Genomic DNA, 20103 nt, shown 5'->3' with positions numbered 1-20103 from the left:
GTGGCGTCAACATCTGCTGTCAAACTGAACTTTGCAGAAAAAAACACACTTTTATGTTGTCACTCATCAATATTTTGTGTTCAAGACTATAATCCATACCTGTGTGGCATGTGTTGAAAGTTCAGGATCCACTCTTCTGACAGCGTTTCTCCACTTGATTCAGTGAGCTGCCAGTGAGAAATAATACGATTTATTGTAAAATCACGTCATGCTTTTGCTATTGTTAACACTATTTATGGGTTCTAAAGGTTAATAGTGAGCGCTGTTATATCTTTCAGCCTATAGTTGGCAGTGGGACTGGCTCAGACTGGCTGTTGTCGATGCAATAAGTGTTAAAGCCTTGTGTTTTAACCCCATTTGAAAATTTAGCTCCGCTGTGTGCGGTTTCGTCTCACAGGGTCAGAATGTGTGCGCTGCAGTAATGGAGGCTGTGAGCGTGCCACATTGGTACTGAATACCAATGATAATACTGACATGCTGTAAAACGTCTGTCAGGCTGTAGGTTGCAAAGACCTGACACGGTGGGTGGTGCTGAATGAATGAAAGGCCCCAGCTCTACGCAACTTCAGCTGTCAATCTGCATGCAAGGTTTGCATCCACAATAAACTACTGCGGATCTAGAGCTACGTGATCCTGTTCTAGTGTGTCTTTACAGTCCTGACCCTTCTTATTTAGCGTTATGTGTAGTATAGAATGTTTGTTAATGATTATGTGGTCAGTTGAATAATGTTGAATTCAGTTGTAGTAGGTGGATAAACTATTATCTTCAGATGCCGCTTTTTCCTTTGCAAGACTAATATGAAATCCATAAGTATTTCTTGATGTCAGTAGAGATCTGATATTTTCTTTAAGAACTGCTAAATGTTAAAATGAGTTCATTTTAACTTAATCATTTCTTAAAGTGGTCATCTAAACTGTTCAAGCATTGTAACGCTCTACAGGAAGAAATGTCACCATCCATATTAAAAACGGCTGATCTCACAAGAAAGGCATAAATGCAAATGTGTAAAGACTGTTTAATATAAAGAAATTGTAATAGCATTATAACATTTAACTACTCATTGTTTTTATATTAACTTAAGTCTTTATGTGGATTCTGTTCATATCATGTGACCTACTTCCAGAGATGTGGTAAAATCAAAACAGTGGACAAATCCTAAACTTCAGTGGCCAACCAGTCACATAAATGATTAAATAGCTACATGCACCAAGCACATTTTTCATCTCTTTAATCTTTGTAATGTTATCATGTGAACTGCAGTTTGGTTTCCTGTATTGTAAATGCTTGTACTTTCTGTAGTTTTCATAACTGAATGATACCAGTCATACATTGTAATTGGCACGAGGGCTGGACTCAAATATTTGACTGTTTTGATATATGTTTCCTGGATGGGTATTTGTTCTTAAATTTTTGGATTTGGATATTCAGTGTTTTTTTGGGGTTTTTTTGTGAGTTTTCTTTGGCTAATGTAGTGTATCAACAAAGATGAACTGTAATGTTCAGGGTTCTCAGGAGAAACATAGACAAATCGAGTTTACAGTCCATAACACAGCTTTATTTTTTATTTGCTTAAAGCGGAGCAAACAGGGCTCTCCAGTGCTAACAGCTAAAAACAAAGCTCTCTGCTCTACTCTGGAAAACCCACTATTCCTCGCATATTCAGGCGCTTCAGTGTACACGTTCTTGTAAGAATGAACCTAAAAGAATCCAGTATAAACATTTTCTCTCTTTAAAAAGACTAAACCACTGCCAACTGCTAAGAGAGGTTAGTGGCCCAGGTAGACAGAACGAAGCCATGCTGTGCGAGGAAAGCAGCTAGCCTGGAGATTTTGAATTTACGGTGGATGAAGCCGTAAATCAACATGGTTGTGATACACAGATTTTCTGAATGACTTTCTCTATCCTACATGTGGATACTGTGTGTGTGTGTGTGGTGGGGAGGGTGATTGGCATTGGTCATTAGCACGTCTTGGTGGTGAGAGTTCTTGAAATATACAGTATGTAGCCTAAGCCCATAGCAGAAGTGATGGGCTATGATCCCTTTACTCTTTTTTCACATTTGCTGAATGGAACTGGGAGGTTGAGGGGGTCAAAGCAGACCTGGACAATGTGTAAACAGAACAGAACTGTCTGCAGTGATCAGTGAAAACCAAGTACTTACTTCTAGTAAGTAAGAAAGTACACTCAAAAAATAATAGACGGTGTGTAAACAATTAAAAAGGTTGATAAACACTGCTTCACTTTTTAAAGAACACAGAAAGAGCATTCTGGTTTTACAGAATTGAATCATGTTCATCCAGTGAGGTTTTTTTATGCTAGTATTGGCCTACATAAAACAGTAGTGGAAAATGAAATTTGCTGTTTTCTGGAGTGGAAGCGCAGCCTGTTTTTTTGTCATCTTCACTGCCACTAAGCATCTTTCTAATCTAGCACATTTGCTGAAGCCAAGTTATATGATTTGAGTCTAGTTGACAGTTTTGTAGTGTTATGATTTCTGTAGTTCAAAGAGGCTGTAGTTTATTGTATGTCATAAGTATTGAAAGCATGTGGCCAAACAACTCGACAGTTAGAAAGCAGCCAAATAAATAAATGCTTGATTAAATAAATTCATTAATACATAACATTCTTTTTTTATTAATTCTTTTTAAGCAGGATGTTCTTCTTATAGTCATTTTTATACAGCAATAAGTTTTCTCATCAATACAAATGAAATGACATTGAAAAAATGTGTTATATTCTATTTACAGTATATTTGCTCAATTATAAAGACAGGCAGACACGCTCTCTACCCATATGCAGTCATTTGGAACCTATAGATTCGCTTGATGTTGAAGGAATGGAAAAGACTTCCTAGCTGCCCTGTAATGCTTTTCCTCCTTTAATCTCAGAGGCTGATTCTTCCTTATTCTCTTTGTTTTGTCTTTACTTTAGGTAATTGTACTTCTCCAATAGTATTGATCTGAAAAAAGCCACTCCGTGTTCACTTCACCCAGCCATTTAACAGTCACTGGCTAATAGTACAAAGTAAAGTGAGTTAGAGACAGAGAGCAAAACAGAACTAAATGAGCTGTACATGCACGTGATATAGAACTATTCAGCTCATGAATTTTGATGCAGTATTGGCTCCACAGTGCACCCAGGAATTTTAAGTTGATTTCGGAAACCGCTGGCGTATCTTTATTGATATAACCTGAAATACGATGCTGAAAGATCTCACTTTCACTTCTAAAACCTTTTATGTCACAATTACCACTTTTTTTACAGTAGCCATGAAATGAATGCAGTTTCCACCTGTTTTGGAAGTCCCCCAGTTGATCTACACTTTTTTTTTTAGTAATATTAATGGTGCATATACATATGATGGGATATTGTCTTTACAACTGCAAGTCACTATATTTTTGTCTTTGCAGTTGAACAAGCAGTCACAATTTATTAAGTGCTTTTATATTGAGTAGCCATTTTAATAGCATTGTACATAATGTTTGGATATGAAAACGCTGTAGTTGAGCTGTCTGTCTTTGTGGAGAGGTGTGAAAAAGGTTTCACTGCAGGGGTCCTAACCCCTCCCCTTTCATCCCTCATTGCTCGCTAGCAGCTCAACACAGAGATGACAGAGAGTCATCAGTGTTTTAGTTAATCAGATAACAGAGTTACAGGGGAAAATGGTTGATTATATTCATAAAAAAAGCTGCTACAGATCCTGCAGAAGAGGCTACACAGAAATCTCTAACACTTTACTTGAAGGTTGTCTGCATAACACATTTGTAACATCTTACATAAACACTTCATAGCATGTTCATGATAGTTTAAATCAGCATTTATAAAGCAAACATGTTTTACGTGATATTAATATGGACTACTATTTCATTTTACTGGGGAGATTTTTCAAAATAAAAGTCCTCATTTTTTACTTTGAACAACTACTTTTTTTCAGTAAAATGCCTCATTGCTTTACGCCTATAATGATTAAGTGCTTTGGCACTTAGGCACACCAGCTTACTCAGATATGGTCAATTAATTGTTCCTAAGCATATTTATGAGTAACTTACTCCATCTAAGTGACATGCAAAGCAACAAATGCTTGAAAAAAAAAATAGATACTTAAAAAGAAATCAGAAGTAGTGAGTGATATAAAATAATCTGCTTTTTCAACATAAAAAAATGATATTTTGAAAAATATATTTCTATAAAATGACATGTAAAATGTGTAGTTTATAGCATGTATACTTTATAAATGTTGATTTAAATATTAAACCATTAAATCTTATGAAGTGTTTATGTAAGATTGTCATGGTTGGCTCCTCCCACTACTCCATGTGCTCCTTTGTTTTGATCTTCCATGTGCCTTTGTTTTGGTATCCGTAGTCCTGCCCCTAGTTTTGTAGCTCTGCCCCTGATTGTTTTCACCTGTCCCTCGTCTTCCCGGTGTCATATTTAAGCCCTGAGTTTGCTCTTTGTTTTGGCTGGTTTTTGTTTGATGTTTGCTTTGTTTGAATCTCTGTCTGTGTTGTTGGTTTGATTCTGGTTTATGTCGTGTCTGCCCCCCGATCTATCCGTGTTGGCACATTGACCCTGGACTGTCTTGACTATGACTCTGAATTTGCCCATAATAAATCTCACTTATCTCCGCATATGCATCCGCCTCCTCGCTCCTCGTCACAAAGATGTTATGAGTGTGTTATGTTGACACTCATGAAGCAATGAAAACTGATATAGTTTACATAGATAGATTGATAGATGCTAATATGATTTGTCAAAATCATCTCGAACTCTTAAAAATGAGTTTCCTCCGCAGGGTGTCTGGACTCTCCCTTAGAGATAGGGTGAGAAGTTCGGTCATCCGGGAGGGACTCGGAGTAGAGCCGCTGCTTCTTCACGTTGAGAGGAGCCAGCTGAGGTGGTTCAGGCATCTGGTTAGGATGCCTCCTGGACGCCTCCCTCGGGAGGTGTCACAGGCAAGTCCACTCGGGAGGAGACCCCGGGGAAGACCCTGGACACGCTGGCATGACTATATCGCCCAGCTGGCCTGGGAGCGCCTCGGAATCCCTCTTGGAGAGTTAGTGGAAGTGGCTGGGGAAAGGGAGGTCTGGGCCTCATTGCTTAGGATGCTGCCCCCACGACCCGAACCCCGGAAAAGCGGAAGATAATGGATGGATGGATGGATGGATGGATGGATCTCTAACTCTACACCATGCTTGTGCTTTGTGCATGCAAGTTCATCAACTTACTGCTCAACTTCTTTGGCTGCTCTGAAGGGGTGGTTCTTTGTATAACAGCACTGATGAAACAGATTAAGCACTAATTCTAGCACTGTTTAGCACTTTTAGCATGAAATTTTATATTGGAAAATATAAATGAATGCATAAAAGAGCACAGAAAACTATTAGATGATGTAACTGTCTTTCTTTTGTGTTTTTCCCATTAAGTTAGCTTATTAGAAAATTCTTTCATCAGTCTCGTATGGAAGTCCGTAGAGGCCACGAGCTATCATTTTCTGACTTATCTTGAGATATTGAGCTAATTATCTTGTGATCTCAAGATAACACCTTTGTTATCTTGAGATCACAAGATAATTAACTCATTATCTCAAGATAATTTTTGTTAACTTGAGAACTTGAAATAACTTTATCTTGAGATCACAAGATAATTGTGATCTCAAGCCAACGACTTTGTTATTTGGAGATCACAAGATAATTAACTCATTATCTTAGGGTAAAAACTTGAGATAACAGGATAACTAACTCATTGTTTCAAAATAACAACCTTGTTATCTTCTTGAAAATTACAGCTACCCCATGGCGTCTCTGAACTTCTGTATTCTTGTCCCTGTTGGTCACACCAATTTCACAAGGAAACAGAAACTGCAGTATTCCGGTTTAACTGTGGCTTTAGTCTAACATTTCAGATTCATGCATATTTATCCTCAGACATTCCCCTTTAGTGTGATGCTGCTTTGGTTGGCATCAGCTGAAGATAATGTGATATGTTGTCTCTGACTGTGGAGGACTTGTTGTTCTAGCCTTGATGGTAAAGTACATGCTACTGTGAGCAATTAAATAGATATATACATTTATTCCAAGCCAGGGAAGCCTGCAAGAGACAGAAAGAGTGCTATGATTTGTGCTAACAACCTCCCTGCTGTCTGTGCTCCCCCATCCCAATAAACTATGACGCTGCATCTACTACAAGTGCAGCTAGCTCAGTTATGTTCTCCAGAGGGTCCAGCTCTAGCAGAGTCCTGCGCTGTTTTATAGACCAATTCACCATGGTGTTATTGAGTATGGCCATCGATCATGGGCTGTAAGTCATTAAATATTCTTGTGTCGTCTGTTGATACCTACAATCTACAAGGTCAGGGAAAAAAACGTGAGCACAGAAAATCAGCATGCTAGCAAGCTTGTAATGCTCTTTTATTTCCTCAAAGAGCTCTTTAATGGAGAGATTGAGTGAGGGTTATTAGCCTGAAGCTCCAACAAGGTTGAGGGAAAAATGCTGACAGCAGCTTAAGACAACAGGAACAAATACAGCTTTGTATAGTCTTTTTTTTTTTTGTCAGGAAGGACTGTCAGTATAGGTACAGATGATGTACATGAGGTAAAATATCTTTCTAAAGTGCATGTGATTTGCAGGTATTTGCTGTATAACCACTAGGAATGCACTAAGATGGTCTATAGTTTCTTAAAAGTGCACAGTTGCACTGTATGTGAGTGTAACACTGCACAAGATTTTCTGACACAGGAAAGAACTGAAAATGATCAGAGATAAACACTGCCACACGATGAACATTTGCCCCTCCTCACAATCTCTAAAGGTTCCCTAATTTCATATCTTAAAACATGTATTCCCAGTGGTGTGGGGTACATATAACCCCTCTGATCTACTTACTATCCAGTTGTGACTGCTCCGATTATGCACCATTAATATTAAAATATGTTTAATATTTATATCTCCTTTCAAAATGTCCTGTAGTGCCAGGAGAACACTGATTTTCCTAACCAACTAAACAGAAACACAAAATTAAATGAATCTAAATACAGTAATGCTAAGCTTTGCTAATCAAGGCTAAGGTGTTTGATGTTGGAATCCCTCTTGGAGAGTTAGTGGAAGTGGCTGGGGAAAGGGAGGTCTGGGCCTCATTGCTTAGGATGCTGCCCCCACGACCCGAACCCCGGAAAAGCGGAAGATAATGGATGGATGGATGGATGGATGGATGGATGGATGGATGGATGGATGGATGGATGGATGGATGGATCTCTAACTCTTCACCATGCTTGTGCTTTGTGCATGCAAGTTCATCAACTTACTGCTCAACTTCTTTGGCTGCTCTGAAGGGGTGGTTCTTTGTATAACAGCACTGATGAAACAGATTAAGCACTAATTCTAGCACTGTTTAGCACTTTTAGCATGAAATTTTATATTGGTAAATATAAATGAAGACTGGTAGACTGGTTCCAGATGATAGAAAGGCAACAGGAACTCAAATAACCAATCAAAATCTCTGAGGAACGTTTCCAACACTTTGTTGAAAGTTTGCCACAAAGAATTAAAGCAGTTCTGAAGGCAAAAGGGGGTCCAAACTTTTACTAGCACCTAATGAAGTGGCCGGTGAGTGTATAAAGGCTGTGTGTTATATTAGATTTTTATGCACCTTCTTCTGTTGGCCCTGTCATCAGGAGATTGCGAGTTCGACCCCTTGTCATGCTACAGCCGTCCGTAGCCGGGAGTCCAAGAAGGCACAATTGGCCTCGCTCTCTCTGGGTGGGTAGGATGGCCCCCTTTCTCCCCCCATCACTCAACGCGATATTAGTCAGTGCAGGCGTCTGTTAGCTGACATAACAGATCTGGTGGGTGGCGCTTTCTCCGAGCGCGTTCGGCTGTTCTGTGACATTGCATGAGCGGCAGTTCAAAAAGAAGCGGTGGCTGGTTTCACAGGTCTCGGAGGAAGCCTGTGCTGCCTTCACCCTCCTAGCGTTGGTAGCATCGTGTGATTGGGGGAGTCCTGACTAGCGGGTGGAATTGGAAAAAACTCTAAAAATAAGCACATTGTAAGCTTGTAGTAAAATAAAGCAAACTGAAATCAATGAAAATATTGTCCCCAGACACATTTAAATAATTTCAAATGCAAAGCAAACTGATAACATGATAATTATAACTGGACTGTAATGTGTTCATCTAGCACACTTATATGGGTAATTCCTATGTCTTATATATATATATATATATATATATATATATATCCAATATTTGAAACATATATTTTTACATATATTTTGAAATGTTTGACTGATCGGTTGTGAGATATATAGGTATATGATCATATATTAGATTTTTTTATGGGTGGTTAACAAAATTATAGAAAGTTAAGGTAAAATTCCAGGCTTATTACATACTAAGGCTAATTATACAGTAACTACAGGGACTTCAGTGCAAACTGGCTGAGCTGTTTTTAGGTTATATATGTGTGTAATAAAACTTTGTGCCTGCTGGCAGGACCTGGCCTTTTAAGGGGTAAAATGTTCTACTAAAATGAGTCACAAGACCATTACAATGAACATCTATGTAAATTTAGCTAAATAACTGCTTGTTACTATGTGCTAGCTTGGTTAGTCTTGCCAGATATGCTTACTCAAAATGCCCAGTTATACATATTTGTCTGTTACTGCCATGCAGAATTTTGACACAAGAAGAAAAGCATGAGTTAATGCTGGTTGTCAGTTCAGAAGAGTCACATGTATTGCGATGTATTACTGTGAGAGTGCTGCATACTGTAAAGTAATATGCATACCTATATATACTGTATAATTGTAAAAGCAGATTTTTTTGTAGCTAGCTAAGTGTTTCAGTTATCTTGATGTATGTTGGGTTGAATAATTTTGCTCATATTGCTGCATACACTCATGATATAAGGGCAAAATCTTATTATTGTGGTTACAGCACCTGTAAAGTACTGCAGCTGTTGTAAATATCAGGCTAAGCTTAGCATTCTGTTGAAGAATTCTAGTGAAGGCTGCAGAGAGAAAAGCAGAATTAATGCTGAAATTCTGAACAACGATGAAAATCTAGCTCCTTATTTCTCACAAAGATGGTTAACAAACTGAAAAAAGTATTTATTTTAGTTATGTTTCTAAGCGCTTGCATGGGTAGTCTTGCTAACAGCTGGTTCACACTGGACTTTCACGACTTCAGGGTAGATTACACCACTGTGTGCTCTCTTAATAAAGAGACTGAATGCTGTTTCTGTTTGTTACAGCACCTCTGAGCACTGCGGCTGTTGTAAATATAAGGTTGAACTTGAGCGTTCTGTTTATAGCGAAGGCTACAGAAAGAGGGCTAAAAAGGGAGGGGTGAGCTGGAGAGCACTTCAGTAATGGAGAAGAAAAGAGGCACAAGGCTCCAACCACCTGATCACTTCCCTAATGGCCTCTCCCTCTGGACAGACAAATCAGCTTTTCTCAACACTTTTTTCTCTCTCTTGACTTTTTGATTGTCAGCCAGTTTCACAGGAGACACAAATGCCAGTAAATCACTTAAGAACTAAACTCACTATCCCTGCCCATGCCCTCTGCATCAGTCCAGTGTGGCCTGCTTTTTACACCCCAGTGTACTTTTTCACAGCATATCTATTATTCGCTGGCATGGTTTCTACATGTGGAGGTAACCTTTCATCTCCACAAGTGTTGTACTGATCGAGGTGAAGAGTGCAAAAGTGGTTAATGTATATTATGCTCATATTCAAATTAATTTGAATGTTTTCCAGCTACTTTCATGAGAGAATCTTACTCCACCAGGATTGGTGCTTCATTCAGGAAATGGCTCCAATTAGGCTACTAACAGTAAATATTCTCACATTGAGTATAAGATGCACACACACACATATACACACACTCAAACACACACACGCTCACACACACACATACACATACTCACACACAAACACACACACTACTGCAGCTTGCACTGGGGCATGACTGCAACGAGCGAAATAGATAGGAGCTAATTAACCTCTTGGGCCCCCTGAATGTCTCAAAATCAAAAGGTAGGCAAAGGTTGTGTTAGGAGTCTTCCCCAAGATCTTTTATTGGTATTAGTGTAGGGAGCTTGCCAAGGCAGGGGATTGAACCCCAGTCTACAGCATAGAAGGCAGAGGTGTTACCCATGACACTATACCAATGTTTTACTGTCCTCAAATACAGACTGAGGGAAACAACATTGTTTAGCTGCTTCACCCACAATCTGTGAGCTTCTGTCTTTGATATTCTTAACTAACTAGTGATGCAGCACTGGTTTGCCTCATGGTGGTGCTGGAATGGACTGGTTCACGCAGTCGGTCCTTCATAGTCTAGCAACTGCCCTGAATACCCCTGAAAAACTTTACACTATGACAAAGCATGTTTGTAAATATGAAAATTGGTGGAATGGGTTAATTTACTTATTTACAACTGAAGAGGAGATGTGTAAGATCTTAATGAATGTGTGGAAGACCTCATTACCAAACTAGAAAAGACCACTTCTAAAAGAGAAATTGTTAAAACATGCATTTCTGTTGTCCTTAAAGCATTAGCGCCGCTATGGCGAGTGAGTTAGCAGCCAGCCAACATGGGACCCCCGACTACCAATACCAATACTCATGTTGGACTCAGGCCGGGTTCAAATTTCCTATTCACGTACTTACAGCCTGCTTCACACTTCTAACAGATTTTACCTGCATTTCACCTGCTTTAGCTTTACTCTCTACTTTATTCTTCACTACTTTTGCTCCCTTAAATCATTTTTTTTATTTGGCACACTGGCGTCACCCACCAAGCACTGAGACCTACATTCATGACAAAACAGGACATAAACAGAGACTTAATTCAGGAAAATATAGTTGAGTGTTGCAAAAAGAACACATAGTTTGTTTGATTTGATTGTTGTGTGTACATTGTGTTCTATGTAACATGTACTTTGTGCAGAAATAGTGTACTAGAATTAATACGGTGAGGCAGCACCAACACAGCATGAGAACAGCTTGCTATCAAAAACCTTTTAGATGCTGTTCAAAAGCATAAAATTAGTCTAAGCTGAATTTGTGCTTGCTTTTGGACCGCAAATCATTTTGTTATAACTTATTTTAGATGGTTTTATATTTAACTGCTGTTGATGTCTAATGATGGCTATTAATGCCACTACACGGTAACCAGTGCTGTCCTGTCAGGTATTATTCTGCACTTTGGAAGATAATGGACCAGTTCAGGTCGGATTCTGAGAAAATTGTGTTATACTCGGGTCAGTTTCGGACCCAACCATGATAAACTGTTCCTGGTCAACTTGAGTCGGCCTTGACTTTGGCTGCAGACCAAAGTTTCATTTTCCCATGATGATGTCCTGTGAGGGATCTTTTAGAACCATTAAAGACTGCAGCTGTCTGGTTCCTATCACCACCACTGTGAACGATTCTCACTTGTTTTTCAGCGTTTCACATCAAACCACTCTGGCTGTCTTTGTTTACATCTTAGCCATTTAATTATGCAGAAATTGGAAAGAGTGGCTGTAAAGTTCCTACTGGTTTGGTTAACAGAATTTCGTCCATCAAGAAGCTTCAAAGCTTCCAGACTAGGAAACAGATTGTGTAACATGAACTTTAAAATCGCGTTACCTCTCGAGAAAATAAATCGCACTGATAGCATCTGGCATTTACAAATCAATCAGAATATGACATTTTGTTTGATCAGATAGTCGATTATTTTTGAAAGGGCCTGGACTGTAGATTTGGATTTAGATAGTCTTAATCATGAGAATTGCTTATTGGACTCTCATAAGCAATTAAATAGAGTGGTCTCTTTTGAATTGTGAACTCATTTGGTCAGGCACCTAAACTAATCTGAAAATGGGCAGGAGCATATGGTAGCAGAAATAAAGAACGTTTTACATAACATGCCATTGTGTCTTTACACCTTATATAAGAGACAGAGATATTAATCTACAGAATTGCATCAGATGCAAATGCTACCTTGTTATGCATTTGAACAGGTTATGTAATGTTATAATGAATTAACTATGGTAGTTTCCATTGCCAAAGCCTTTTGGCGCCACTCTGTTCTAGATTTACTAAGCCTCACTGCTTGCTTCCTGAGTGATTTTCAGAGATGAGCTTTTTCAAGTTTTGTCACGTAGGTGTTTTAATCCACTCAGGCATTAATTATCGTTACATTGCTCCTTCTCCAACGCTCGTTTTCTAAGAGATTCAGTGTTTTATTGTTTTAGGAGTGAACATTCCAGATTGAATGTAATATGCTGTGTTCCAGATACGAGTGAATAGTTTATAGTGATTCATTTAATAGGAAATTAAACTTGCTTGTTTTTGGAAATCCCTGTTTTAAATAGGCATGATTATTATGCACCACGAGGTTTACAGAAAATTTGACTAGTTTAATTCAGAGCACATTTATGCCATACAGTCTGTGAAAAAATGTGGGCAACTTCTGCTGATAAAATGAAACATTTGTCCTTCACTGTTTGGTAAACGCGTCTGCTTGCTTGGTTATGTTTATGAACCTCATTAGATAGGAGTCAGGATTGTTTGACACCACAGGGATTCCCAGGGGTTGTGTGATTTATTTGGATAATGCATGCTGGGTGTTGTATTAAGAGAACACTGATAGATGAAAACATGCAAATTACATAAAATCATAAAGTCTGTCAAACTGAGGGATACAGTGGTGGTTTAATGAATAATGAATAATATGACAAGTAACATATTAAACTGTAGTTTTAGGCTGACATGCTCATTTAATTGTATATGTTTTTTACAGTAATTGTACACTAAATGCACATTTTTCCGTATTTATTTGTTCAATATTGTTTCTGGAAAACCTTTAAATAACACAGTTTAGTGCTAATTTAATGGTGCACTGATGACGTTTGCTTCTGCTCGCCCATGTTTCTTGTGTTCTTTTTTGTTGCAGATTTCCTTCTCCCAGCACAGCAGCATCATGGATCTGGTCCAGTTCTTTGTGACCTTTTTCAGGCAGGCATGCTTTATTTTAAATATCTTTTTTACTATATCAAAAGAAGGTTGATATTAACATTATTCATGTCTAAAGCGTGTGTGCTTGTGTGATGAGGATGCATGCATAATGCATTAGGCCAAGCTCATTTTAGCCTTTAAAGTAGCAAGTGAAAGTTTTACACTTTTCTTTATCTTATACTGTATTTATTAGAATAATTGGCCTACACTTGCTTGCAAGCACTTTGTTTCTGACAGCCGTCTCAGACAAACTCCTGTTTCCAAATGGTGAATAAGCCAAACAGGCCTTATTTTCTTGGCTGTCTTCAGGCTAAGTTCTGCTGCTCAGGCAGTCCCACTAAATGAATTGACACTATGTTCTGATTTTGGAGTGAGGACAGTGTCGTTGCCTTGAGGTTCCCAGCAGCAATAACTGACCTTTAAGGCACGTACACTGCTGAAGTCACTAAACAGTAGGGAAGATTTCAGTGCTGTCAGTCAGGCCTCTTAGGATTGTGCTGTCCAGGCATTAATATCTGGAGCCAGGCAGATTGAACCCCACTCATTTCCACAGTGAAACGGTAGCAGACATAGATATGACTTGCATAACACTTGAGAGCTAAAATCAGCCTTTTGAGCAACCTCAGCAACATCCAAGGAAGCATAGTTTTCATCTGAGATATGGATGCACAACATGTCAGTGACACATTTAATTGTTGTTATCTATATTCTGCTATTATAGTAGATCTGGAAGATACCAGCCTTCTGGAAAATACCAAAATATAGAAAACCAATCAGTAATTTAGCTTGCACACACATTGACACATGTAAGAGTCATTTATGGCTGGACTTTCCATTCTTTAGTAGATAACACCAATACAATATAACTCACATAATCCAGCTCTGCTTCCACACAGGCATAGCCTACATTCACTATTCTCTTGTTTCCTTTTATGAGCATGCTGTCAAATGCAGAAGTTTAAACGACCCCCAGGCAAATTACTTTGTCAAAACACACAAGCAAGATCAGGCCTGCGCCACAATCCTACCCAGCCTGCAACAGTATTTTAATCTTCTGTTAATGTTAGCTTGCTTTACAACGTGCTGCACTAAATCCCCAACATGCACTGCAATGTAATGTGTGTTCCGACTCTCCTGCCCCAACAGCAGTCTATGGAACAGCGGTTACACTTCAATTCTACACTATTTAGCAGCTCAGAAACTGAGCAAAAGAAATAATGAACTTGCAGCAAAGAAAGGATGCCAAGTATTCTAGTTCAAACAAATACATAGGTTTAAAAGACTGAGCTGCTGGTTACATTTAAATGTTGAATATATCAAGTACTTATGTAATATTTCAAGGTGTATTTTTTGCATATTTGATTAACAGTGGTTTGGTTTATAGCAAAATTTTTATTAAAATGGGAAAAAAATGTTCTCCGGTGTTCTCAACAAATTTGTTGAGATTTTTTACTTTGGCCCTTTTAGTGGTTGACTAACAGGTGAACGTATTTAAGTGAGATTGATTAGTGTGGTGGTTTTTAGTGTTATATGTATATACGCTCAGTTGTGCTCGTGTCTTAGTTCCTTAAAAAGCTTTGCTATGTGTCTTTTCGCTGTTTTTCTTTTTTTACTTCCTGTATTTACTTTTTTTTGCTCTAAGTTTTCATAGGCTCTTAAAGGAGAGTCCCTTCAGATGGAGCTGCTGACCAGTATGCTTTATTAAAGTCACACCCATTTTTAGTTGGGCTAAAAAAATGAAACGTTTGATACTGGTCTGAAATGCGAATGAGAGGCAAAAGGTTTGAGTCTGTACAGAATTTTCTCTTTAAAGTGTCGACTCCCACTACCCCAAAATCTGCAGACTACAGCCAACCAGCACAGACTCAGCCAGAAGGGCTAAAATCAGGGTAAATGTCTTGTACTGTATGCCTGGCTTTAAGGACACAATATGTTGTTTTTCACACATCTGTTTTAAGAGTGCAGTAAATAAAAGTATGTTTGCATTATAGTCCCTGTAGTTACTGAGTAGTAAGTCTTAGTGTGTGATAAGCCTTGGATTTGAAGTGCTTTATTTATTTTCACTTCAACATCGACAGAACGTGTATTTGACCAGGGGTCAACTTTTGCGGTCTCTTTTGGGAAATTTAACATTAATATTTAATATATATAATATTTAAACATGAAGGGTGGACCTCTGCAGTAGAGCTGCAAAGTGTCTAAAATTGCTGCGTTCAGCTACACAGTGAAGTTTTGTTCGTTTTTATAGCTCACAGTAAGTCATTCTGTATCCTAAAACACATTGACAAGTCTGTGAGACTTTAATGGTTCAGAGCTGGAGCTACAAGGCTAACATTGCTAACACTAGAAGTCAACAGTCACTTAAAACTTTTTCCGTTGATGCATCCTGAAAAATTTCTCTCAACCTGCTCAAACTTCTAGCGTTACCAACGAAGCCTCGTAGCTCCAGCTCTGAACCAAAGAAGCAAAATTTGGACACCAGACTTGTCTTGGCTGATCGACGGCAGCTGGGGAGAGTGGAAATTTGTTTTTGTAGCCATTCCTCCAATTATAGGTTAGGGGTATCAGCCCAGAAATTTCATATCACTACACTTCTCATATGCTGTCATGCCAACGTACAGCATGCTGTTTGAGTGTACGTGAATGTGTCTCTGAGATGAAATAGCCCGTCTTATAATGTTGGGATATGGAATGTCAACAAAATGTACATTAAGGCAGAAATTAGTTTTAGCTGACAGTTTTCTCTCTGAAATGGGTTTCGTAATGTGACGTCTGTCTTAGCTGGAGTTTTTATGTTTTTTTCAAATCGTGCAGTGCTTCAGTAGTGACGTGTGCATTTGTTTTGAAAATGGAGACTTGCTCAGATGTCTGTGTGATTGTGGGTGGTGGTCATGTGGGAATTGGTAAGTTGCCCTGTCATGTCGTTGTGTTTGCAGGTATGTTTTTACCTCTGTGTTTATGAGTGTGTGTTGTTTGTGGGTTGATGTGTATGGAAGCTGAAGTGCCATGCAGTAGGGCTATAATGTTTGGTCTGTTCTCCTGCAGGCTAAAGGCTAGTCTGATGTGATCAACTGTGGCACTAGAGGGAGGAGGGGGTAATGTAGAAGGTTCTTTGCAGTCTCCTCTCCTCAGATACATGTTGTGATCATCTTTCAGCCTTTTCCACTCTATTACTGTTCCTTTCTCCAGTGCACCAGTAGGAGTTGCTACCAATATCTGTAGTATTAACATGCATCACGGTGTTGTCGGAAGAAAACCTTGTTTACAGGAGACTTTACATGGGAAAGAAAAAACCTACTTTACTTTTAATATAAGTCACTGGAAACAGACAATTTTTCCAAGTCATTTTAGGTCATTTCATTTGGTCCATTCATTGTGAAATTTACATACAATGTAAAGGCCAACAGGTATTTTCAAATTATGTCCAAAAAAAAAGAAAATAGAAAAAATGTCAAAAATGGAGATACAAGGTTTTCTTCCCACAACAGCGATTGAACCTCATCAAAAAAGATATTAAAGAAAAAACAAATAAATTGAAATATAACATATCACAGTACAAAACTTACACTGTTTATAATGTGTATTGTAATTCTTGTATAATAATTGTTGTTAGCTACTTGTAGTTATGTAAACATTAGGCTACATGTGGTTACTGTTATTTTCATCAGATTTAATAATTGGATCTATAAGACATTTGTGAGGTGTCTGGAAGGATCAGACGCGAGCAGGGTAGGCTGTTGGTTTAATAAAAGGACAAACCAATACATTCATTGTTGTTGATCTGAATAACAAAATGTTTTTATTTGCAAATGTTCTTTTTTTGAACTGCAGTTTTGTAAATTCCTAATTTTTCCCTTTTTCTCCCTTTGTTCTTCCTTGGGCAAGTGTATTATCTTATATATATCTCTTCATAAACATCTCCTTAAAAAATTACTAACTTGTAGTGAATGGCTGTCTTCACTGGAAATGTAAATGATGGCTAGTCTTGCATAGGACTGTATTCATTATTTGCCGCCTGCCTCTATTCATTCAGTTGCACATTATTCAGAATTAATTTGACTGTTACCATCCAGGGTTATTAATATTAATAAGCCAGATTAATTACCTGCAGACATATAGCTTACATGCCCTGCAATAAGATATACGGCTGTTGTTTCACTCACCTGACTTTAATTTCCATACTGGATATAGAAAGAAAAATCTAGTCACTTTGGAGACACATTGAAACTGGGAATTGGGTGTAAAAATTTGACCAGTGGAATTAGGTGCTGAGGCCATGTCCACTGACCTGATTTTCTGAGTAGGAACACAATTAGTTAGATGTTCAGTGAATTGATGAGTAGTTGAAGTGGAAGCAGGATAAAGAGCTTCAGCTGTAGCATTTTGGGACTGTGGCTGTACCTGCATCGCAAGTCCAAACATATCAAGATCATTCTGAGGAAGCAAAATGAAGCTGAATGGTTGAACGGATCAGTCAGTCATGAGTAACACTTCAGTCATTTACTAGTGAACTGGGGTGCAACTTCTGGACAGCTAAGCTGTCAATGCTTCAGAAATAAAGTTGTATTCTTCTGAAAAATGGATTGCAGGAGAGTTTGTGGCTCAGTATATGAGCTTTGAGATTAGCTCAGAACATCTCCCAAAGCAGAAGGAGGGGGTTGTTTGTCACTGAGCTGAAATTAAAGAAGCCACTGGTGCCTTGTTCCTACTGCGTTATAGTTGTAGTTCCAACCGTAACCAACCTCAAGTCCAGAAAGCAGCAAAAGCGGAGCTGGAACAGAGAAAAACAACAAAAACAAACAAACAGAAAAAAGGTTGTTAGTACAGAGTTTCTTGGAAAGATTTTAATGGAAGATCATTCAAATACTAGACTTTGTGCTGTTTGAAGAAATTCATTTCCATAGTGTTATGTGTGACAGACAGGTAGAGCTGGCAGGTTGAGTAACTTAGGGCCTACTAAATTACATTCACTAATAGCAGCGTTAGCAGATTAGGTTAAGTATTTATGTGCTTGACTTATGCTTATACTTGTCATATACTTATGTCCTCCCCACAAATGCCTTTTTTTGTTCTAACTACTGCAAAGCCACTGGACAAGTTTTACAGAACATTGGCAAAAGTCTCCAAGCTGAATTCATTATAATGAATTAAATTTTTGCCAACGTTCTCAAAAACATGGGTCTCACCTGGGGCCACTTACCAAGTGGTCATCTCTCTAAGAGGGGATTGATTGAAAAAGTAAAGTATGAATTTTGACTACAAAAGGTTTTTCATCTGATGTTTTACCCAACATTATTAAATAAATCAACTTACAATTAATAATAGTATTTATAGGGAACTCTTATTGTGATAGAATTCCTGCTAAACACAAGTGAAATTGTTGCAGAAGCTGGCAAAAGTAGAGTGGTTCAATCTGCATTCTCAGTGGATTCGTTTGATCATTATAAGACTTCTTAATTCTGACATGCTGTATCTACTGACATGGCGTGAATCAATCCAAGAAGGCAGATTAACCTGTCAGTCTAAATTTATTCAATGAGTAAGTTAATTAAAGCTAGTTACAGTCTCATTGTGCATTGTGCAGCCTTCATGCTGCGTCAGGTTTTTATTTTAATTAGAGGTCTGCATGGGACTCTCCTTCAAGACTTCATCCCGCTCCTGACTGCTCCTGCAGAAAATCGGAATCACTTATCCCGCTCCTGCCCGCAACTGAAACAGTTTGACCCGCTCTTGCCCGCACAGTTCCATCAAGGTTAATATTCCATATAGTTTATTCACAAATACATTATTGTGTGCTGACATCATGCAGTTGTAAAGGTAAGGCTTACTGTGAAGTAATGTCACCATGTGCCATCTGTTCCCAGTAAACACAAAGCAAGAATTAAACCACAGAATGGTTATTTTTGATGGGTATGAACTGATGGGCTCTCTCGTCTCTCTAAGCTACAAGAATTTGAATGTTGTTCATGTGATTGGTTGCTTTGCAACTCTTTAGAATGACTTCATTCATTTTACCTGTTTTATTGTTGTCATTTTATATCAATTATATGTGTGATTTAGTGATTGTATCTCATACATACCCTGTTCTGTATTTGCTTTTAACAACACTAGCATCCGTCTAAGCTGATTTTATTTAGCTTATGTTGGGTAACCAGCCACAGTGTCTGGTGAGTGAAGCAGATCTTCCTGTCAGATGTAGATGTTTAACTGCAGAAAAAAATAAAACTGAGTAAAAATTATGGGCTGGATTTACGGTTTAATTGCAGGCAGGTCGTTTGAGATCCCTGCTTGCAACAGTTGGCAGTAGTTCATTATGACACAACAACTTAATGAACCATACATTTTCTTTATGAATCTTTGGCTGTTCCTGATAGTTTAACTGTTTCCTTTTCTTAAACTTTCTCACCTGTCATTGTCTCTGTGTATCGTATTGAGTGTGTCACCATGACTGTGTCACTCCATCTCCCTCGACTCTTTGGCTGTCAGGCTGATGGATATGCCACCAGCCTGTCTCTGAACACTCTACCCTTGTCAGCAAGCACTTTTCTCAGAGGCACTGGAGGAAATGTAACAGAAGTTGGCAGTACAGCACTGCTGCAGTGCTCACAATGCTATTCCTGACTGTAGAGTTCTGCTCAAACAATCCATTTTAAGTTGTGCTTTTGTAAAAGTTTTGAACTCTAGTTAAAGTGTAAGGACTCTTTAATTTACTTTAACATTTTCCGTAATGAGAGTGGTTAGAAAGTTAAAGCTGATAAAAATAGGGGAAAAAAATCTCCCCAAAATGTCACTGTACTTTAGATCCACTGAAGCAAATTCACATGTAGCCACGAATTGCTTTTCAAGTGTTCTCTTTTTGTGTGTTGAATTTGTTTCTTTGCTTTGAGAGCAGTTCTTGTGTTCTTTTAGTTTATAACCTACAGATCTTAGTGTTATTTTAATTAGTAGTTTCATATTTGCTTTTCCAGGACACTGCTTGTGTGGTAACTTGTTGGGCGTTTCAGTGCTTTGTTCTTTTAGATGTCCTCTGTTATTGCATGTTTTCACAGTTGTTCTACTTTACTAGCTTTTTTTGGACGCTTACAGAACCTGCAAT

The 20103-nt window shown here is 38.4% G+C and overlaps 1 protein-coding gene across 1 annotated transcript in view; it reads left to right on the top strand.

The window, feature by feature from the left end:
• atrnl1a (attractin-like 1a) overlaps positions 1 to 20103 on the top strand; it is a 383555-nt gene that overhangs the window by 187807 nt on the left and 175645 nt on the right. The window contains exon 25 of the mRNA XM_037538727.1: positions 12946 to 13007. Coding sequence (XP_037394624.1) covers positions 12946 to 13007 — 62 coding nt within the window. The remainder of the gene's footprint in view (positions 1 to 12945; positions 13008 to 20103) is intronic.

Source organism: Pygocentrus nattereri, chromosome 5, assembly GCF_015220715.1.
Source record: "Pygocentrus nattereri isolate fPygNat1 chromosome 5, fPygNat1.pri, whole genome shotgun sequence".
Taxonomy (NCBI): domain Eukaryota; kingdom Metazoa; phylum Chordata; class Actinopteri; order Characiformes; family Serrasalmidae; genus Pygocentrus; species Pygocentrus nattereri.
The sequence above is the reverse complement of the archived record's forward strand: the minus strand, read 5'-3'. Positions and strand labels throughout refer to the sequence as shown.